This window comes from Hyperoodon ampullatus, assembly GCF_949752795.1.
Source record: "Hyperoodon ampullatus genome assembly, chromosome: 9".
NCBI classification, from domain to species: Eukaryota; Metazoa; Chordata; class Mammalia; order Artiodactyla; family Ziphiidae; genus Hyperoodon; species Hyperoodon ampullatus.
In genome coordinates, this window is record NC_136922.1 from 32,976,315 (window position 1) to 33,000,305 (window position 23,991).

The 23,991-nt window shown below is 37.8% G+C and overlaps 1 protein-coding gene across 1 annotated transcript; it reads left to right on the forward strand.

Annotated features, from left to right (window-relative positions):
- Nucleotides 1-1,575: 1,575 nt before the first annotated feature.
- Nucleotides 1,576-23,038, forward strand: TRA2A (transformer 2 alpha homolog; the record flags this gene model as incomplete). The annotated part of the gene is made up of 9 exons (XM_079711937.1): nt 1,576-1,615; nt 1,899-1,978; nt 11,855-11,988; nt 15,417-15,582; nt 17,280-17,468; nt 20,106-20,221; nt 21,321-21,446; nt 21,926-21,993; nt 22,159-23,038. 9 exons carry the CDS (start codon nt 1,576-1,578, stop codon nt 22,167-22,169), a joined length of 930 nt encoding a protein of 309 aa, XP_079568063.1. The 3' UTR covers nt 22,170-23,038.
- Nucleotides 23,039-23,991: the final 953 nt, after the last annotated feature.

Here is a 23,991-nt window from a genome sequence, read left to right on the forward strand (position 1 = left end):
CATGCCCAGAGCAACTAGGCCAGTGAGCCACAACTGCTGAGCCTGCGCGTCTGGAGCCTGTGCTCCACAACAAGAGAGGCCGCGATAGTGAGAGGCCCGCGCACCGTGATGAAGAGTGGCCCCCGCTTGCCACAACTAGAGAAAGCCCTCGCACAGAAACGAAGACCCAACACAGCAAAAATAAATAAGTTAATTAATAAACTCCTACCCCCAACATCATCTTAAAAAAAATAAAAAATAAATTAAAAAAATTAAAAAAATAAATAAAATGAGGAGACTGGAGATACCATCTATTTCTAACATCTCTGACCATAAAGGATCCTCTTCTAAACTTCCATGAACACAGATCTGAAAAGGGGAGTTAGATTCAATTAACCAAAACCTCCTCACCTGCTAAGACTGAGAAGGTAAGCTTGGGGAGAGGAAAGATACTTACATATTTTCAGCTCCTCCCAAAGTCTGCCTGAGTTTTGATGCTTTATTAAATGAGAAAATGTGCATAAAATGGTTAGTACATAGATGGTACAGCTGGTATGGATGACACCATGATGATAGTAGAGATGGTATGATGATGATAATGAGGAGGGAACTAGGAAGATTGCTCTTTTCCTTTGTCAGGAAGTCATTAATAAAAAGGTATCATTTCCCCATAAAATGGATAGCGATTATTGAGGCTAACTTAAAAAATATATAAAAATGTATAGGAAGGGGACTTGCCCTATCAGACATTAAGTGTTTATAATTGGGCTTCCCTGGTGGCGCAGTGGTTGAGAGTCCGCCTGCCAATGCAAGGGACATGGGTTCGTGCCCCGGTCCGGGAAGATCCCACATGCCGCGGAGTGGCTGGGCCTGTGAGCCACGGCTGCTGGGCCTGCGTGTCCGGAGCCTGTGCTCCGCAACGGGAGAGGCCACAACAGTGAGAGGCCCATGTACCGAAAAAAAAAAAAAAAAATTGACACAGTTGTCTCAGGGAGGAGTGAAGCAAGGAACTGTGACTTTTCATTAGAACCCCATCTGTGCATATATTACTTCAATAGTAGTACATAGGGCAGAGAAAAGTAAAGAGTGCGGAAAACATTCAAAATAAAAAGCCTACTAATTACGTAGACGATTCCAGTTTTTTCTGTTCCATCAGAATCCACTTGGAAAATATATAAAGGGACCAAGGTCAATAAAAGCTTATCTGGTGACTGAAAATCTTCAAAAGGACTGACGCGTTGGAAGGAGTCTGAAGTTCGGAGGTCTGGTGGGCATTCGGTTCGAAGATGCGGAGCGTCAGAGCTCGGACTGCCCGCGTTGCTAGGCCGGGGCCACCACAAAACCTCGCTGGGGGCGGGGCCACTTGACGACACAGAGACGCTCCGCCTCCTTACGTCGCGCACTCGGGAGGCCAGAAGGTTTCTGGCGGCACCGGCGCCATTTTGCCGGAGCCTGCGACCGAGTGGGAGTGGAGTGGAGCGGCTGTTGTTGCCGTCTCTTTCCTCCTCCCCACGGTCCAGTCAGCTGGTTGATTAGGCCATCGGCCCTCAAGCCGAGACCTGTCTCTTATTTAGTTCTGGGGAGTGCCTGGCCGACATGAGTGATGTAGAGGAGAACAACTTCGAGGGCAGAGTGAGTACAAAGCCGCGGGAGCCGTCTTCGGCGGCGGCCCGATGCTCGGGGTTTCTTTGGGACGAGCGCGGTCGGGCGGGGTTGCGGGGAGTTCTGCGGGGGCCCGCGGGGAGCAGCCTCTGGAGCCATCGAGGTCGCTTCTTCACATCCCAAGATGGCTTCTGGGTTACACTCTTGCCCCAAACACCACGGATAACCTCCCCTTCCCCCTTTCTTTGGAGACTGATAGCTGGACCCCTGGGTCCGATCTCCCCCAGCGGTGCGCCCTGCCTTCTCCCCACCCCGAGGCTTCCTTATCTCTGTTCCGAAGTGTGGGTCCCGGTGGGGCGGGAGGAGACGGCAGGGAGTTCCCCCCGGCCGGATAGTGGTAGGTGCTTCCTGCGGTGGCGTTTCTGGCGACCCCGAGCATCGTAGAGGGTCTCGGGGTCGAAAGTGCGCGGGGCTGCTGTCCGGGCGGGGAGAAGCTGGCGTGGGACTAGCTGGGGCCTGTGTCTCCTTGGCTCTCTATTGCAGTGAGCGGCCGCGTCTCTGTTGGAACCGGCGGCGTTGCGTCTATAAAGGCGAAAGCCTTGAGGTTGAAGGTGGGACGAGCCTAATGAAGTGGTTAGTCAACGACCGCACCGACCCTTAAGCGTTCTTAAGACGAGAGCTGTGAGGGGAAAACTACGCGAGGAGCCCTTTTCCTTTAATGTCCCTTCTGCTTTCCTTTCACTTCAAAATGAATGTGGAAATGCTATAACGCCTTATTTTTCGAATTCCTTGATGTTGGGCTTTTTTTTTTTTCTTTCTCTCCTTTATATCTCACCTTCTAATGCTTTTCTTCCTATGACCTTTCACCTCAACACTGAACAATCCTTTACAGGTTTTTACGGTAAAAAAAAAAAAAAAAAAAAAGGGAATCTTCTGTCTTAATCTTACATAACTGAACAAATTTCATGGCTCAGTATTTTTACAGTAGTTAATACTATTCTCTTAACTCAAAACGTTACCTGAAAATTACAGGCCCTCTGTCTTCCATTTCTCTTCTCAACCCATCCCCCAGCAAAGAGGGCTCAAAGTTTTTCATTATTTTGGATGTGATGAATATAAACATCACAAAGATACGTTATCCTCAGCTTAAAGATACTAGAACGTTTAGCAATGATTGGGTTATATTTCCACAGTCACCCTAGTAGTGAACATTGATGTGAGCTAGTGTAGAACCCTGAAAAGAAAACAGCCCCCAGGCAGCATTTTCCGGCTCTTGTGTTGGCATTCTGGTCACTAGGGGAAACTCATAAAAAACACTTCAGGTGTATGCTGGATGAATGAATTTTGTCTTTTTTTTTTTTGAAGTTCATAAGATAAGCATCTGGAACAGTTAACAGACAGTTAAATCAGAAGGTCAATTTAGGCTTTTCTTTTTGAGGTTAGAGACAAAGAAAGCTATCTTTAATGCCTTTAAGATTGGATTTCGCTAATAAAATCTGGAGCGTAGATATTAATGAATAGTTGAACCTGCTTATTTTTTAGGATGGGGTATTGATTGTCCCAACAGAAGTTTTTAAAATCATGTAATGGTATTTAGGTGGTCGTTAGTCATAAGCTGCTTCTTGTTTTGAAAAAGGTAGTTATGGGAAGAAATTTTGCTGTCTGTTAATCTTCAGTTAACTTAAGTACAATTTTGGGCAGTTAATGTTTATTTTGGTTTGTGGTGAAGTGAAGAGGACTACTGTTTTGGACCTTGTTTTCCTTTAAGTTCTTATTTTTTATGTAGTCATCAGGTTGAATTTGGGCTAGTTCTAGATAATTGTTACCTTACCCATCTGAGAAAGAAATAAATATGATTCCCACCCAGTTTTAAGCTAAAATGCATGTAGGCATTAACAATTTATTTTAATAGAAAAAGGTTTTTACCTTTTCCTCGTCTTTTAGAGTGTTTGTGGTCATAGAAAATTTTTTTCACATGCGTTACCCAAATGTGTTTTAGTATTAATGAACTCCGATTGTATAATAAATATATTCACCTGTTACCTTTTCTTTTTTTTTTTTTTTTTTTTTTGGTAGGTTGAGGTATCTGTCTTTATTCATAATTGGGTGAAGAATTAAAATGCCAGAAACTTTTCTGAGGGTGTATGCTTTGTCGTTGTTGTTGTTGTTGTTCTCTTAAAGCAGTTTCATATTCACCAGTGCTTTTGGTTTTTAAACTATAGTGATCTTTTATCAACTAACCACAAACCAACAATTTAAAAAGGTTTTATAGAATACAGTTGTTGTGTTATCTTTGAATCTAAATGTAGTAACCTTTTAGAGAGCCTCAGAAAAACGATTTTCAAATGATGTTTCTGAGGTGTTTTAAGTAGTTATTTTACTTCAAACTTTTTGACTAAAACAAATTAGAGAAAACATTGATAGGTCAGTATTCAGATTTCATTTGCTTTATGTACAGAATAAACAACACATTTTAACCCCATCTTATTGAAAAGATACTTAAAATTAGAGGGTAAGTTCCTAGAGACTGCGGAACATATTAAAGAAACAGGACTCGTACTAATAGTTCCTACTTCTATAGCATTTTAGGATCTCCTCCCCTCCCCGCCATCTTTGACATATTTTCTCATATACTGCTCATAATTTTGCAAGGGCTGGAGAACTCTTAGCATTTTAAGAAATTAAAAACTGAGGCCCAGAAGACCATGCAGCCAGAAATCGGAGATTTACAAGTCCCAGTCCATTGCTCATTGTATACTTAAACTATGCTGTGTATATATTTTGATTACTTTTTTTAAAGGAGCACACTGCACTTCAGTGTCTCAGAGCCATTAATGGAGTTTGCTGAAAACAATGACAGGAGCCTAATTTTCCATTATATATTAATATCTCTTGCATTTTCAAAGGACTGGAGTAAAAGAGCTTTAGGAAAGAAAATGTAATTGCCGAATTTTGTTATAAGTAACCCTAAGAGTTAACCAACCAATTTCCCTTCCGCCTGGGGTGAAACTGTTGAGCATCCACTACCTTTTTAGTAAAGGCCAGGTGTTCTTAAGGGAAAGAGAGCTTGGAGTCTGATTTGAGATGACTGACAGCTCACATCTGGGTAAAAGTAAGTATATAATCAAGTGCTGTGTGATAGAATTAATAAGGAATTCAGAAAATAAAGCTGAGCAGTTTCGTGAGCTTAGAGGAAAGGGAAAGCTTTATCTAATATGTAAAACTTATGCTGGACATTATGATAAGGGAAGTACGAATATTGATTATAAGGATGAGACAAGGAAGAGGTTGGTGGACTAATGAGACATGATAGATTTGACTGTGTAGTCAGATAATGGAGGATTTTGAATTCTAGATTTAGGAATTTGGACTTAATCCAATATGCAGTAAGGAGCCATCTATGGATTTTTAATTCTGGGAGTGGCGATATGAAAGGAATTTTAGCAAAGAACAGAGACCAATATAGGAAGAGCAGCAGGGCACACTTGAAATATTTAAGGAAGGAGCTTATGAAAAATCTGATCTAAACTGGACAGCAGTGGGATGTAAAGAATGAGCGAGACATTTTTAAGGGATCCAGGAGAATAGTGGTGCCATTAAAATATCAATAAGTAGGTCCATTAAAGCAGTTTGCTTGGGACATGTATATCAAGTTAACAGAATTTTAAGTGGAAATGTCTTTTGGAGCTGGGAGTGAGGTTGGCACTTGGTCTATGACTTTGAATGTCATCTTCAGAAAAAGAATACAACTTCAACTAAAATTCAATCTCAAAAAATTTTAGTGTCCTTGATAGAAATTAAGGGGAACGGAAATTATGACTTTCTTGTTATTTTACTCTTTCCCCTCTACCCCTAATTTTTTTTTTGAACGAAACTTAGAAAAACGTTAAGTCCAATTTTTTTCTTTGACAGCGGCCCAGTGCTCTTAATAGAGGTTAAGGATTCTCTATCTTATAATTCAACAATTGTCTGTGCTTTGTAGAATAGTTGAGAATAGTTGAAGAGGAAGGATACTACTTACTCTGGCGTCCTTTTTTCAGAGCTTATTCTGGCTTCTTGAGTAGCTGGAATATTTTAAAGAGACTCCTAGTGTTCCCCTTCTTAATATATGAGATGATTACCTGGATGATAAAAGTGAAGAGCAAAACAAATTCATCTGTAGCAGTTTGGAATTTAAATTTGTGTGTGTTAAGACATTTTGTTGAAGAATAGCAGAAATGGGGGAAGTTTTGTTTTTTGTTTTTTGGTGGTTTTTTGCTTCTTTGAACCCTGGTTTGTAATAATAATAAGGGTGATGACTATGCCATTAAAAACCCAGCTTGGTGACTGGCTCCTTTTTAAAAAACAGCAGCAACAACAACAACAACCCTCTGCTTTCTTTTTTCTTTCTTTCTTTCTTTTTTTTTAAGAATACAAATAAGATTGAATCCCTGTTACAGATTAAGAATGTTAGCACTTTAGCTTAAAAAAAAAAAAAAAACTTGGTTCACCTTCTTCAGCAATTTAATTTTATGTATCTCATCAACCTGTTGCAAAAGGGTAAGGTTTCCTTTAGTAGGAGTGGTATTAAACTTGGGGGATAGTCTTATGTGTCTTGGGTTTAATTTTTTCCCCTAAAGTAGTATGGTTTATCCAATTTTAATGCTTTTTTTATTCCCCCATCCATTTAAGCAGAGAATTTGTAAAACTTAAGGTGACGTTTTAACACTCAAATTTTTGTATTTGAGATTCTTTCACTGAAGGGTGCTAATTTGCTCAATATAAGCAGAAGTTGGGATTTTTAAAAAGAGCAGTGCAACTAATCATACCCATGGTGCCTAACTAATTTTACAGATTTGTCGTAGATACTTTTTATGATTTGTACCATTCCTAAAACAAGTATAAAGAGTCTTGGGATCTGAAAGAATATCAAGAGATTTAAATATTTAAGAATGAGAGTCATTAAAAAAAATACAGATAAACTTTGTTTATGGACTTAATTTTGTAAATGAACTGGGGTTGGTTACTTATGGTGTAGTGTGTAATATAACAGGTGTGAAATAGCCATGAGTAATCAGCATAATAGATTTTAGAACTTGTGAACAGTGTGAAAACCTCTTTGATAGCATCAGTGGGTGCTCAAGCATCAAGTAACTAACCCTGGGACCTTTATAAAAGGTATATAGCCACAAGCTGAGTGAATTAATACTGATTATTTGTTCGCATGTCATAACCAATTTAGTAGGACTGAAGTGGAGGTGAGAAAATGGTAGCGATCAGATGGGGAAAAGAATCATTAAACACTAAAAAGAGAAAAGTTGAGAAGAGAATAACAGAAGGAAGTGTGGTTTCCCCTCCCTCCTTTAAGTTACTGCTGTATGTAGTTCTGTATAATCCTTATTGTCTCATGATTTTCACCAAAGTGAGTGACTAGGCCTGACCAATCTGAGGTAGAAGAAAAGTTATGATTTTTCTCCTTGAAACTAAAGCCCTGTAGTCTTACTTATTCAAGATTTGTAAATACTCCATGACATTAGAAGTTGAGAACATAAGTAGTGAATTCTGTAACAGGTTCTTAGTAGTTTGTTTGTTTGTTTTTTAGTAGTTTGTTTTAATATAGTTAAACCACTTTAGTCTTTTTACACTTGTTTCTGTACCTTTGAAGTTGCCACTAACACACTAGCTTTTTGGACGTTACAATTGATCATGGCATATAAGCCGGCCGGTTTATGAGCCACATTTAAAATTTGTACAGAAGGTAATTCTCTGACAGTCCAGTGGTTAGGACTCTGAGCTTTTACTGCCGAGGGCTAGGGTTTGATCCCTGGCCAGGAAATTAAGATCCCGCAAAGCCCTGTGGCACAGCCAAACTAAATAAATAAATAAAAATTGTACAGAAGATTTGTAGATTTTACAGGTAATTTCACAGTGTGACATGAGTTTAAATTTGATTAACTGTCAATTCCTTAATAATTTGTCTAACACATTGCCAAAATTATTCCAAACTTTAGAGAATATAAAGACATACAGGTTGGAATATGTGTGAGCCTTTGTAGGTACAAAGACCACTTTAATCTTACTTAGAATGCAGCATACTGGTATGACTTTTAAAGGGGGGAAATTATCATTTAAAAATAGCTAATGTTACGAGCAATCGGTATTTTCTTTTTAAGAAATTGCTCTAATACCAGTTACGGATTAAAAAGAGAGTGAAAGTATTCCTTTTACAAGCCTAAGGATGAATCTGTAAAAGAAGCAGTCTATCATACTCGAAAGGAAGGAGGCAGAACTGCTATTTCTGTAGACTGAAATGAAAGAAGTGAGTAAACACAGGAGGTTTCCCTCAAATCCTAAAGAATGAAGTTCTTAGAACAATAAATATAAGTTATTTGGGTAATTTAAAATCCTGCCCACCCCCACATACAGTTTACCTAAATGCACTAGTATGTTTCTGTGGAACTCTCCAATTTTACAAAGTAGTAGGGAAATATAATTTTGAGAATTTGTTTTAAAAGCTTATACTATATTCATATAGACTTGAATTTCTGTAAACTTGGCACTGTTACTTGGCGTTTGCCTTGGAATTTGCCTTGCCATAATATTAGAATGGGTTACAGCATAGCATTTATATTGGTTTATTTTAATGGGCTTTAAGTATTAAGCATACATATGGTCAGAATTTTTTTCACATTTATAATATACTAGCTGTATTAAAAGACCCTGCAGTTATTGTTTGCTGTAGGAATCATTCATGTTCGACAACATGAACATATTTAATAACCTTTTTCCTGGTTTAAAAAATAGTACATGGTTATACTATTTTTATAGATAGAAAGATAGTTCTTTGCTTGTATTGGATACACTATAGTACTTTCTTAGTAATTGTAGTTAGCGCCTTCTTTTTATTTTTGGCTGTGTCCTTCAGCTACCACCAGAGGCATCTTGTTAATAAAAAATAGTTCAAAATACAAACGGACACTACTTAAGCAGGTTGTACTGTGAGAACTTTCTGCCTAGCTCCTGGTTTATAGTAGGTAAGGTAGACTGGAAGCCTCCTTAAGATATATTCTGTTAAAATTCGTGGTATGATTTGGTTGAGTCATTAATCTGCCCATTTCAAGTAGGCACTATATTTTTAATGGTTGGTGGGTCTAGATGCAGGTTACTGAAGAATTTGCAGAACTTCTTGACTGGACAGCTTTAAGAGCAGGTTAAGTAGTCTCTAGTGAAACAGGACAGATAACACCCCTTCTCAATATTTAGTTTATTTTTCTCTTCGCAATTTCAATTCCGTTTCCAAATTCTGAATAGTTGTATGAATTTCTTTGGAAAAAGTTGAAATTACCATTTCATAATGAAGACAAGTCAAAGGTAGAAAAGGAAATCTAGCATTTGTCCATAAAGGGCTTATGGTTGCCTGATTTCCAATGCACAGTTTGGTGAAAGTGGCATTTATTTGGTTATCAGCCTTTGAGGAATGTTATTTTAAAACGGTGAATATGACTGTGTGTTTGAAGACTAAACTACCAGTTCTTTACAATGACAGGGCGTTTGTTTGGTATTATAGTAAAAATAATTATGAAGATTAAAAGTTTTTTATGCTTTGCAGTTTATTCTTTAAGTTTACTGACAGTTACTCATTTGCTTTTTAGATAGGTAAGTCTCTAAATTGCTTTTGGAGGTTAAAATTATTGACATCTCTATAAGTTAAAGGGAAGTTACTCTTTCTTAATCTTGAATGATTCCGGGAAAAAAAAAATATGTAGGTTGAGGTTTCCCTGATATAAAAATTGAAGAGTAGGCAACAAAGGAGGTTACGTATTTGTGACACCTTGGATAATAAAAAGCAAGCCTTCTTTTAAATTTGCTGATGTCTTTTGAAAAGATATTCTGTCATATCTTAATGCTTTTGTTAACAAACAAAAGGAAAATTGCATATTTTCCAGTGGGTTGCTATACCAGAAATGGGATTTAAAATTTAAATTTTAAGTTGTTACGGAGTTACCTGGTTAACATTAATACCTAAAAAGTGGTTATTTTCAGCACTACTGAATAATTTTCAACTATTGTTTTTATGATGGAAAGCTTAAACCTAATATATAAAATTTTGATTTCTGTCCTAAAAATTAAAGGCTTTAGAGTGTCACAGAACACAAAGCTTTCTATATGTATAAAAAAGGCTGTGGTGATGTTTGTAGATTTATACCAGGGATCTGTTTTATATGAGGAAAAGCCAAAAGGGAGAGGGAAATGTATTTTTACCTAATGAATTATAGGTAATGAACTGGCCTGTGAGACTTCAATTACAAGTGAATTAGCCATACTTTAGTTTTGTTTTTGTTTTTAGTCCTGAATATGCTGCTTTTACAGTTTCAGTGAATGAAAAAGCCTAAGTTGCTGTGCCTGCTCCAGGCATCTGTCCAGAAATTTAGAAAGTATCTGAGATGTGGTGAAAGACTTATTGTAGGTAAATAAATGGGAAAAGCTGATATAGAACAGAAAGGTAGCTATATATTTTGATTTTGTTTTCATCTGAAAAAAATAAATAGGCCTAGCAGCATTAGTACTGTCCTTGATAAATAAGTCTTTTGACACGAAACCTGAAGGAAAACTTTAAGGAAGTTGCGTGATAGTCTTAATAGCCTAAATGAAAATTGGTGGGAAATTGGGATTATTTTCACTAATAATCAAGGCTTAAGTGGACAGAGAAACCAAACTGTCCATCCTACTTCTGTCATAAGTGCTTCATATGTCTATCAAATTTAAAAAAAAAAAAACAGGCTTTTAATCAGTTTTTTTATATCCAACTTCTTCAGAAGCCAGTCAATTTTCTGATAAAGGATATAGTTACTGAAGGGAGTATAAGTATGCATAACTGCATAAAATATGCAAAAACTATGAACAAAAGAGGTAGGATAAACAAAGACAATGATACTAATTTTGTAATGTACATTATGTACTTCATTGGATAAAATAGAATTTTTAAAATGGCTCAGTTGCAAAAATACATCTACTACTAGGAATTTACAAGCCAAAGGGGAAATTTTTTAAATTTCATACTTTCTTTTCCCCTTGGTTTTTTTCAGTATGCTTGTTTTATTTCAGGTTGTATCTTTCTGGTTAAGTCAGAGTGAGCAAAGATAGTGGTCAAACAAAATCAGGAGATGGTAGTGATTTTACTAATTTTTTTTACTTCTTTGAACCTCAACATGTGTCCTGTAATGTGTGAGTTTAGATAGGTGTGTACAAATATTTCAGCCTATGATGCTTTGCTTTAACTATATCTTGATACCTTAGCATGGCTTAGTGAAAGCTTATTTTAAGATCACTTGGAATCTTCAGGTTATAGATTAGTGAAAACTTAAGGCATAGGTTGGGGGGTTACAGTTTGTTAGAGTTATGCTTGAATTAAGTATTTATATTAAAACTGTTCACGTTTTAGGAACTAGGATGAAACATGAAAGGGGAGGAGGGTGAAGAGTATGGTAAAAAAACATTTAGAGAAATTCAGTAAATTCTCTTTAATTGTTAGAAACTAGACTTTTGAACAACTTTAAAGATTATAAAATTGTTTTTTTAATAAACTAGTTATTTGCACTTTACCTGCTGGCTTTTCCATTTGATAGATAACATTCTGAACTCCAGCAGAGTTTTATAATCCCCACGTGCTTAAATATACTAAATGTTCTTTTTCCATTAAGGTTAATGTTCGTGAAGAAATTGAAGAGTTTTTTCCAAGAATGTGGAAGATAAATCAAGATAAAAGAAGGCTAATGAAAAGTATTAAAGATCAGAAAATTAAAATTGAATGGGGGAAAAAATTGAACAGAAGATTGGTCAGATAGAAGCACTTGAATATTTTTTTTAAGGCTATTTTGAATTGTTTGAATTGGGGAAGAATACACGAAGTATGAAAAATGAAAAACTCAATGAAGAATGAAGAGAAGTAGAAAGCAAGAGTGAAGTAGAATTAAAAGAATCTGGAAGAATGAATGGGTCCTAGGTTAAGTAAATGTATGGTTTATGTTCCAGTGTCTGTATGATCAAGTTGTAGATGAATTTGCATGATTACTTAGTTAATAGAGAATTGGTGATCTGGTTCAAGTAGGGAATTATTGAGGACAGTTAGCAATATTAACAATGGGTTATTAATGAGCTGAAATTTTTTCTGGAGGGTGTTGCCTAACCATTTGTTTTTCAGGAGCAATCAATATAAATAATTACGGTACTTTAAATGTTAGGTGTTAGGCATCTACGTGACCAGTGCCATTTGTAATACTGTCTTCTTTGTTAGGAGTCTCGCTCTCAGTCAAAATCTCCAACTGGAACTCCTGCTCGTGTAAAATCGGAGAGCAGGTCAGGATCTCGTAGTCCATCAAGAGTTTCCAAACACTCTGAATCCCACTCTCGATCAAGATCAAAATCCAGGTAAGTGTGTTTAAAATAATATGTAAGTATGTTTTAAATGCTTTTCTTGGATTTTTCAGGGCAAAGTGGTTTTTACCAAATCCCTCATTTTTGTTGCATTTTTTGTGGAAATTTCACTGAAGACTCAAAATCATGAAGTTGTCTTTTTTTTTAAGCTATGGTTTAGAAATGAATGATACGTAATAGATACAAAGACTTAGATAAGGTAGAATCTTCCCTTAGTCCATTAATCTATCTGATGCTATAGCTATTAATACAAATTAAATATGTGTTGTTTGATTTAAATGTGCTTGGCGTTTGAAGGTTAACGTTTGATTTTATTTCAATAATATTTGCACAACAAAAAGGTAATTTTCTCCATTGGAAACTTGGCATGCAGTTTAGTGCAGAGATGGTTGATGTATGTATGTTGTACTGGTTATCAGAATGATTTGAGAAGATTTTTCAAGTTTCACCTTCTAGCTACATCCTTTACCTGAAGATTCTAACTAATTAGGTCCAGCATGGAACTCTGGTCAGATACAATTGGCAGGAAGTGGTCCTGGAGTGATTCAGAGCCCCAGCCACTACCACTTACACTGATTAAAACAAAGTCTCTAGTGAGCCATTGCAGGGCTCACTGTATCAGATGTCCCAGGTGTACTGGTGTGCGGAAAAAACAGTGAAAAACAACCTGGGGCTTCCCTAGTGGCGCAGTGGTTAAGAATCTGCCTGCCAATGCAGGGGACACGGGTTTGAGCCCTGGTCCGGGAATATCCCACATGCTGCGGAGCAGCTAAGCCCGTGCGCCACAACTACTGAGCCTGCGCTCTAGAGCTCACAGCCACAACTACTGAAGCCCATGCCCCTAGAGCCCGTGCTCTGCAACAAGAGAAGCCACCGCGATGAGAAGCCCGTGCACTGCAACGAAGAGTGGCCCCCGCTCGCCACAACTAGAGAAAGCCCGCATACAGCAATGAAGACCCAACACAGCCAAATAAATAAACAAGCAAACAAATAAATAAATAAATTTTAAAGTAAATAAATAAAAACAACCTGGACAGTCGGTTTGATAAGTCATTGTAATTTCTTCTTTAAAGAGGTAATTTATGTCTTTGTATAGAGTGTGATTGCAAGGGGGCATGAGACAGAAGAATTAATTAAAAGGCTGTACTTTTCGTGCAGTCCACAGCTATGTCTTTTTCTCTCTTGTATCCAGGATCCAGCCTAGTGCTTGATTTGCTAACCACTCTACATATTTAATTGAATCCACATGTGCAGAATAGTGCTAGATAGAATTCAGGTGTAGAAACAGAAGTGAGCACATCTTCATTTTGGGACTTTTGCACTTGCTGCCCTTAGCCTAGAATTCTCTTCCGTCAAGATATTCTCATATCACTTGATGCTGTTCTCTGCTCTTGTATTAAATACCGTGCACACTCTTTATTCCCTTATTCCTAATTTTTTTTGTAATATTTATCACTATCTGACTTAGAGAAAAGGTAAGCAGTCCTGAAAGGTTTTTAATTAATGTCATTTTTTGTTACTGTATTCCTCCCTCAGTATCTGTTGGGGGAGGATTGGTTCTTCTGCGGGTACCAAATCCTCAGATGGTCAAGTCCCTTATATAAAATGGCATGGTACAGTCACCCCTCCACACGAAGGACCCACTGCATTTAAATATAACTATTGATATTTTATGTGACAACTTGTCTTACTAGTGTTTTTTATTTTTTTAATTGAAGCTGTAAATTGGTGCTAAGGAAAATAGGAAGTATCCTGTTCGGTATCCGTATAAAACACAAGTTATATTCTTGTTTCTCCCCCACCACGGCCAGTGATTAATTTCTTGTAGATGGTAGGCCATTCATATTATTTTCATTCCCACTCAAGATAGTATGCCTCCTTTCAATAAAGCTGTACTCTAAGCTTCATACACAAGATTTGTCCCAGTCCTTTTGTCATCTTCATTTTCATTCCTTCCTTTATAAGTATCCTAATTCCTAGCAGATGATACTCTTTTGCAATTGTGTAATCACATTTCCATGTCTTCTTGCTAAGGAACCTTTGTTCTTGGTATTCCTAGAATACTTTTCCCCTGTCTGCCTAGTAGAATCTTATTAAGTCTCCTAGCTTTATTGTTTAAACTTTCTGGCCCTTAGCATTTATATCATTTATTGAATGCCTCATAGAAGTTATTTTGTATGACTTTCATGACTACTGGTCTGGGTGTTTAAGGATAGATCGTATGAATAGTAATAAGAAATGGTTTTTTCTTTGCATTAATAGGCAAAGAAAAAGGACTGTGAGCAACTGGAAATAATCAGATAGGAGATGAACTAGGAATCAGCAGTAGAGAGATTGGTGAGATGCTGTAGAAAGCTTGAATAAATGAAGACCATTAGACATGAAGACTATTAGTTTAGTGGGGATTTAGGTTGTGATGAGTTAATTTAGCAGATGCTAGATTGCAGCAGGCTAAGGAAAGACTGGAAAGGAAATGATACTTAGCAGTGGAGGGAATATAGGACTATTTTGAAAACGTGATAATCAAGCAATTTTATTGTGATGGTAATGGTAGTTGATGTTTTGTTTTGTCTTTTTTGTGTGGTGAAATACACAAAATTTATAGTCTTAACCATTTTTCCGTGTATGGTCACTGGTATTAAATGCATTCATATTGTTGTGCAACCATCACAACCATCCGTCACCATAATTCTTTTTGTCTTGTAAAACTGAAACTCTACCCATTAAATAATTACTCTCATTCTCCTCCCAGCCGCTGACAACCACCATCTTATTTCTTTCTCTTTAAGTACCTCATCTAAGTGGAATCACACAGTATTTGCCTTCTTATAACTGGCTTATTTCACTTCACATAATGTCCTCAAGGTTTATCCATGTTGTAGAATATTAAAGAATTTTCTTGCTAGTGCTAGTTGATTTTTTTCTTTCTAAAGAAGGTGGAGCCTTAACATGTTTGTAAGGTAAGGTGGGAAGAGTGAATTTAGAAGGGATAGACTGGGAACAAGGAGGAGATATAGTGAGGAAGAATACTTTTTCCTCTGAAAGGGGAAACGAGCTGAGAATAAGCAGGGATATATATACGTATAGGTCCTTGGCATTGTCAAAAGTTCAGAAAGCGAAAGTAAAACCAATGAATCATGAACATAATTAGTAAAAATTTACTGTACACATACCAAAAAGACACTTTGCAAACTGGGAGCACTCCAACCAAACATGGAATGAGGCTCAGTGGTATGTTGTTACAAAGCAGCTTATATGGTGAGCAGGCAGTATCTTCACAGTATTTGGTGATTAAGGTAAATTAATGACTGACCTGGTTTTGTCTGCTCAGGGAGCCTTCATTTGGTGTCCGTTTGCTTTTGATTTTAACAGCGTTAGCCATTTTGTTCCAGTATTTTTACCTAAATTTATTTCTCTCAAAGGTCGAGGTCAAGGAGGCATTCTCATAGACGTTACACTCGATCCAGATCCCATTCTCACTCTCATAGGAGACGATCTCGAAGTAGGTCCTATACACCAGAATACCGGCGTCGCAGGAGCCGAAGTCATTCTCCAATGTCTAACCGGAGAAGACATACAGGCAGCAGGGTATGTGTTTTTTAAAAGTTAATGAGGGACTTCCCTGGTGGTACAGTGGTTAAGAATCCACCTTCCAGTGCAGGGGATGCAGGTTCGATCCGTGGTCGGGGAACTAAGATCCCACATGCTGCAGGGCAACTAAGCCCGTGCTCTAGAGCCTGCACGCCACAACAAAGATTCCGAGTGCTGCAGCTAAGACCTGACGCAGCCAAATAAATAAATTAAAAAAAAAAAGTTAATGAAAGCATATTTTGTCTTTCTGTGTATTTAGTCATAGTATAACATCTTTTATGGGAGCTACAGCACTGTTTTAAGAGTGGTACTTCAGGGGCTTCCCTCGTGGCACAGTGGTTGAGAATCCGCCTGCCGATGCAGGGGACATGGGTTCGTGCCCCAGTCCGGGAAGATCCCACATGCAGCGGAGCGGCTGGGCCCGTGAGCCATGGCCGCTGAGCCTGCACGTCCGGAGCCTGTTGCTCTGCAACGGGAGAGGCCACAACAGTGAGAGGCCCGCGCACCACAAAAAAAAAAAAAAAATGGTACTTCAGAAACATCCTTGGCTATATGAATATTGTTATATGCATTCAAGTGTGTTCTCTTTTTTTGACTTTTGAGTTGTTAAAAAAACGAAATTTGGGGACTTCCCTGGTGGTGCAGTGGTTAAGAATCCGCCTGCCAATGCAGGGGACAAGGGTTTGAGCCCTGGTCCAGGAAGATCCCACGTGCCGCGGAGCAGCTAATCCTCGTGCCACAGCTACTGAAGCCCGTGTGCCTAGAGCCCATGTGCTTAGAGCCCATGCTCCACAACAAGAGAAGCCACTGCAGTGAGAAGCCCGTGCACCGCAATGAAGAGCAGCCCCCGCTCACTGCAACTAGAGAAAGCCCGTGCGCAGCAACGAAGACCCAACACAGCCTAAAATAAATAAATTTATTTTTAAAAAAGAAAGAAATTTGGGAAGAAGCAATATGTTCCAAGAATTGAATTGAAAAGCTGAGTTGAAAATACTGAGATTAAAAGTTTTACCATGGGAAGGGGGTAGCAAGGAAACAGCAAAAGCTCTGTAGTAGTAGTAATAGCTAACACTTATATTGAGCAATGTGCAAAGTTCCTCAATGAAGTAATACTTTTAATCTCTCTTTGAATCAAGTTACCTTATTATTGATAAGGAAATTGAGTCTTGGATATGTGACATTCAGGTTTGTTTGTATTTAACCATGGTGGAGTCTGCTATTATTTAATGATGTTTTGAAATTTGCACATTAATTTTTCAAATCTGGATTATGGGAACCTTGAAAGATTATCCTTGCTAAAGAATAAAAATTGAGGAGGAGAACCTAATCAGCAATTGCAGACGAATTCAAGGTTGAGTACAAATCTATAAGGGATATGAAACATTTGAATAAACTAAAAATATGGCATTAAACTAAGGATGAATTCTTAGGATACGTTCTGAAAATTGCTGGGCTAGAAAGTTAGGGACATTTTTATTCAGGATGCAGCCTGAAGTATATTCTAAAGAAGGCTTGAGTGTACTATGAACTGTAAAATATAGCTCCCCTGTTTTTTTTTCTTTTAAATTCTTGTTTCCAAGTGACTTGAAACAATATAGTCTTTGTGTATTGGGTGAAGTGTTCTAAGCTAAGTATTTCTGTGTGTTTTTATTTTAATTTGGAGCTTAAAATTAAATAACATCTTTATTCAACAGGCAAATCCAGATCCCAACACGTGTCTAGGAGTGTTTGGCCTCAGTTTGTACACAACAGAGAGAGATCTTCGCGAAGTATTTTCTCGATATGGACCATTGAGTGGTGTCAATGTGGTTTATGACCAGCGAACTGGACGGTCGCGAGGATTTGCTTTTGTTTATTTCGAGAGAATAGATGACTCAAAGGAGGTAATTTTGTTTTTGTAATTATTTGTTATTTTGAAAATTTTCTGATGTGCATTATTTAGTATAAAGTTACTGTTAAAAGCTGATTGATAAACTCCCAGTTCCATAAACATTATGTCCTTTTTCATTGTCTGACATGATTTAAACTCTACCTCTCAGTATTAGAATTGGAATGGCCAGTTTCACTTTCCAGCTAATACTCTCTGGTATAGGCATATCTTTATTGAAATCTGGCTTTGTAAAGTGAGGTTATGTGTTTGAGTTAATGGAAAAGGTGAAGTATATATAAGTGTTCTCTTTTGAATAACCCTTATTCATGCTCCAAGCAAATGATTACATTGACCTTTTAAAAGAATAGTGTTTAGGGCTTCCTTGCTTGCGCAGTGGTTAAGAATCTGCCTGCCAGTGCAGGGGACACGGGTTCGAGCCCTGGCCCGGGAAGATCCCCCATGCCGCGGAGCAACTAAGCCCATGCGCCACAACTACTGAGCCTGCACTCTAGAGCCCGTGAACCACAACTGCTGGGCCCGCATGTGACAACTACTGAAGCCCGCGTGCCTACAGCTCGTGGTCCGCAACAAGAGAAGCCATCGCAGTGAGAAGGTCACGCACCACAACTAAGACCCAATGCAACAACAACAAAAAAAGAATTATGTTTAGGTTTAATCTGTTTAATTTTTGTAAGTGTCTATAATTAGCTCCCTGTCTATACAGAGCTTTGTTTATCTGTTCTCTTAAAATTCATCTACCATTCTGTTCTATAAATGAAAAATAATACATGGAAAGAATTGGTACTTTTTCATTTTTGTTTAGTGCCATTCTTTTTTTTTTTTTTTTTTTTTTTGTTTGTTTGTTTGTTTGTTTGTTTGTTTGTTTGCAGTATGTGGGCCTCTCACTGTTGTGGCCTCTCCCGTTGCGGAGCACAGGCTCCGGACGCGCAGGCTCAGCGGCCATGGCTCACGGGCCCAGCCGCTCCGCGGCATGTGGGATCTTCCCGGACCGGGGCATGAACCCGCGTCCCCTGCATCGGCAGGCGGACTCTCAACCACTGTGCCACCAGGGAAGCCCTAGTGCCATTCTTAATTTGCCCAACAGAATGATCCTAATCAATGTCAGGGATTTGAAATAGTGCTATTCTAATGTTCTAGATAATGGATTATAGAGGAAGCAGTAGGCTTGCCTTCTCTATATTAAAAGTTCATGGTGACTGAATTAGAAAATTCCATTTTAAGGAATTTTTGAAGGTCATTTGTTAAAGAAATGGAAGGTACTGGCATTTCTTTTTTGTACCATTTTACACGTGACAGTAGTTGGCTATAGGTCATTATTGCTCTTTGCATCAACAGTGTTTGATTGCGGTATAAGCAGTCGTAATGAAACAGTATCTTTCAAAAATAATAGATGCTATTGATATTTGGTGGTAGAGGCCAGGGATGATACTAAACATGCTACAGTGCACAGGATGGCCACCCGCAACACAGAATTAGCAGGCCCCAACTGTATCAGTAGTGGTGTGGTTGAAAAACGCTGGATAATTCTAACAAAATAATGCTCTGAGTTGAAGACATTTATGTTATAGACATTATGATAGACACAGTAATGGTGTTTTTTTACTGTTACATGTTTGTGATTGGTTTATTCCTGTTCTCAATTAAGGGATAAAGGTGTAAATTTAGAAATACCAGGATATCTTACCTGGTGAAAGTTTGCAAAGTGCGAACAATATCATAATTAAACATTTTTTTAATATGAAACTTGTTTGTCCGGTATTTTCACACACCTCCTCCTCTTAGGTTTATTTCTGGATAAGATAAAATGAAAATGGCAACTTTACTTAGTTCCTGAGAACTTCTTAAAATGTGTTAAAGTGGTTGGATTCATTTTTGGATTTATTGGTATTCGTACCAAAGGGCAGTGTTTCGGAATGTGAGCACAGACATAAAGACAGCACTTGCTGGCCGATTAAGAAGTTCCTTTATATTTGGAGTTCACTAGGTGGCAGTGTGTTACTTAAGGAATGGCTCGACGAGTTTTTAAGGAATGGCTTGACAAGTTTAGACTTGTCCACTGAGTTGCAGTTTCTGCTTTGAGTTGCTCAGACTGAAGCTAGTTACTGAAGCCTCAGAATTCTGCAGGCTTCCCCAGGTTATGTGGTTCCTTCTTTATGGCTGTATCTGCCCCTAGTCTTTCAGCAGAGGCCTGCTTAAGTGTCCACGTGCACGTTGAAAACTCAGTACTATTGACATGCGTATAGCAGGGATTAATACATCAAATCCTAGCCCTTCTTACTTGAGAAAGAAGTGTTTAGAGAATTTTAATTTTTGAAATTTCAAATGAAAAATGTGTTAAATTTTTTGCAGTTTTTTTTTTTTTTTTTTGCAGTACGCGGGCCTCTCACTGCTGTGGCCTCTCCCGCTGTGGAGCACAGGCTCCGGATGCGCAGGCTCAGCGGCCATGGCTCACGGGCCCAGCCGCTCCGCGGCATGTGGGATCCTCCCAGACCAGGGCACGAACCCGTGTCCCCCGCATTGGCAGGCGGACTCTCAACCACTGCGCCACCAGGGAAGCCCTTTTTTGCAGTTTTGATAGTTTCTCCTTGGTGAATTATGCATGACTTTCTGTGCCTGTTCTCCTTTATAGGCTATGGAAAGGGCAAATGGAATGGAGCTGGATGGTAGAAGAATTCGTGTAGATTATTCTATCACCAAGAGAGCGCACACACCTACACCAGGCATATACATGGGCAGACCAACTCAGTAAGATTTCAAGTTTCCTAAGCTGAATTTTAGGGGCTAGAAATCCACCAGAAATGTGTGCAAAATTTTGATTAATCAAAAGATAAACTTCTTTTCTCTGTAATTTGAATTGAAAGTTATTTAATATGACTATATGTATTCTTTGAATCGTTTTATTTCTTTGATTTTTTATATGTATATTTGAGCATGGGGAGAAACTAAAACTATTGAAGTGCATTCCTGGCTATTTTCTTGTACTACAGAAATAGAAAAAATATTAAATACTAGAAAATTGTTGTATGCTTTTAAATATTCTCTTAATGTTTATGTGACCTTGGAAGCCTCTGTGTATATGGAATGGTTTTACTGATATTAATGTTTGTTTTTTAAAAAGCCAGTTTTGCATTGTGTATATAAGTAGGGACTTTTATAAAAGTTTTTTAGTATAATATAACCAAAGGCAGTATTTCTTGAGAGTGAAAGAAGAAATATAGGCTTTCATTTAATGTGAAGCCTCTTCGGAAAATATAGGATTTGACAAGGAGAGCCTACTGAAAATAGTAATAATAGTGAAAATAATGTCCCTATGATTAGGAGTTGGGAAAACAGCAGGAAAAAGAGGGCTTAGAGTTTAAATTCACTGCCAGAGGTTTGAACACCAGACCTTGAAAATTTTTAGCGCTGGACCTCAGTTATCTTTGGTGTTCAGGGTTGGTTACTTTTAAATTCTTGATATTTATTAACTGCTTTTGAACTAGTCATAGGACATACATCTTAGCATTTTGGTACTTTTTCACCTTATGGAAAAAAAAAAGCACAATGCTTTTTTCACCTTATGGAAAAGGTGTTGCTGATTTGGATAGTGCATTAATAGAAGAGCATTTTATAGTTTGGAGAGTTTTGTGAAATTATTCCTGGTTATTTATGTTATACATATGAAGCAAAAGCAGAATACCATGGGAGGCAGCAAAGTGAGACGTGGAAGTAATTGGCATGAAAGGGTTATCTCTTCTCTCTTGTCTATCTCCCTTCTTCCATTTTATTTAAGCATCCATTTATATTAAATGATGACAGAAAGTAATCATTCACACTGATGTAGAGTTTTCACATTTTTCTGTAGCAGTGGTGGTGGAGGCGGTGGTGGTGGAGGTGGAGGTGGAGGAGGTGGCAGACGTCGAGATTCTTACTATGATAGAGGATATGATCGTGGGTACGACAGGTACGAAGACTATGATTACCGATACAGGTAATGTTTTAACTTACAATTTCTGTTCTAAGTTAGATGATAGTAGTAGTGTTTGGCACTTTTAATTTATGTTTAATGTGTATTAATAAAAATATTTAAAATATGGGGCTTCCCTGGTGGTCCACAGGTTGAGGCTCCGCACTTTCAGTGCAGGGGACACAGGTTTGATCCCTGGTCAGGGAACTAAGATAAGATCCCACATGCTGCACAGCGTGGCCAAAAAAAGAAAAAAAAAAAAAAAAAATTAAATAGATTTTATATGATGCTTTCTTGAAAGTAGGAAAAATGATTTTTCTCAAGACCAAGAAAAGAGGTTAATTATCTGTATTGGCCAATACTGTTCTAGTATTGTTGGCACATGGAAAACTTAATAGCTTTCATCTTAGGTCCATTATTATTTTGAATGATGGAATTTTTGGTTTTATCTGCCTTGGTGTAGTGATTATGTGATATGCTGAATAATCTTTTATTTCCTACAGAAGAAGATCGCCTTCTCCTTACTATAGTCGATACAGATCACGATCAAGATCTCGTTCCTACAGCCCAAGTACGTACACTTTTGCTTTTGTTGCATTAAGAACCTCATTTCTAATTAATGGTTTATTTTAGAAAATTAAGGTATATAGTGACTGTTAATAGTTGGGAAAATATTAGGCAAGTCAAACTATAATTCTCATTTGACTAAAAAAAATTTTTTTTTACTCTTTTCCAGGACGCTATTGATAAACAGAGTGGTTGCAATTGAGGATACCTTTTTTCTTTCTTTTTTTCCCTTTCTCTTTTTTTGTTTAATTCTGGATTTCCCCAAGCTTCTAATCCTTCCTACTCCTTAAAAAGAACCCTTAAAACCATCTTTGGTTTATTTAGCATCTACACTTTGTCGATTGTATTGCTGTTTTCACCCCTTTTATTATATTCTTAAAGATGTAATTGTTGTCATTTTGAGTAGTTAAACATCTTGAGTAAAAAAGGAACCCCCAGTGTTATGCTTTTGTAAATGGTTTTTTGTTTGTTTGTTGCTTTTACAGAAAATTGACTCCTGCCTAATCGAATGAGGAAAGAAATGATCTTTTTAAAGCTTCTTTTGTGTTAGATATTGTATTAGACATGGTATTAGAGAGCTGCATTTACTACAAACTCCTTTTTTAACTTTCTTTTGGGGAAGTTAGTAACATAAAGTAGTTCAGTCATGTCAGGTTTGTCTGGGGTGGCATGGAGCAGTCGAATAATTGAGTGTAGAAAGTTTGAAGCTATAGAAGGAAACACTTGGTCATTTCTTTTGAAGAACAGAATTTTTGAACCCTTAAAATTGTCATTTCTTTAGAGATGAAAAGCTTGTGGACTCCTACAAAACATGTTGTATTTAAAATACATTTGTTAAAACTTAAAAACGTAAAGTTTGATTTTTGTGTTGAAATTTTTGAAGTTTAATCAGTGAAGGACAAGCCTTATTATTTATTATTTAGAGCAGTTGTATGCTTTGCTGTTAGAAATTTTGGTATTGGGGAAATGGTTTAAGTAGGCTATTGTATAGAGTCCTTAAAAATAGTGAGGGGAAGGGTAGTCTCCTTTCAAATAAAAGTTAATTTCTTTGAAAATGGGACTGTCTCTTTATTGTGGTACAATGGGAAAATATAACTGGATTAATTTGGATTTCCTTTTTCCTAACATTTTTGCTTACACCTGAATGTATAATCTGTGTCTCTTCTTCAGTCTTGAAAAACCATTTTCTTTCCTCCCTTTTTTGGTCAACGAACTTGGAAATATTGAGAGTATTCTGAAACAGTATGCTGAAGGAAAGATAATATGGTTCATTTCTTCAAGAAGCCCACGTTCTAATAGGAAACACACTTAAATGACTGTAATGTAATGAAAGGGGAGGCTGTTAGGCTGAAGAGGTGGATGATTTTTCAGGTGACCTTTATAAAAAGGTAAAGGAGCATGAGCCTCCTTTGTTTTCTCCCTCAAAGCAATGAGAATAAAATTAGATAATTATGATCTATATAATAGATCAGTGGGATCTATGGAACTGAAGTACCTCAGACATCTTTATTAAAAAGCTAACTCTTCAGGGCTTCCCTGGTGGTGCAGTGGTTGAGAATCTGCTTGCTAATGCAGGGGACACGGGTTTGAGCCCTGGTCTGGGAGGATCCCACACGCCGCGGAGCAACTAGGCCTATGAGCCACAACTACTGAGCCTGCGCGTCTGGAGCCTGTGCTCGGCAACAAGAGAGGCTGCGACAGTGAGAGGCCCGTGCCCCGCGATGAAGAGTGGCCCCCACTTGCCACAACTAGAGAAAGCCCTCGCACAGAAACGAAGACCTAACACAGCATAAATTAATTAATAAACTCCTACCCACCCAACACAGCATTAATTAATTAATTAATTAACTCCTACCCCCAACATCATCTTTTAAAAAAAAAAAAGCTAACTCTTCAAAACGTCTTTAAAATTTTTTTTGCCAATAAGGGCTATCCAGAGAATGAAGCCATCTCTTGTTGCTCCCTAGAGGGTTTTTGTTCTTAAAACCAGGTTATTTAAAGA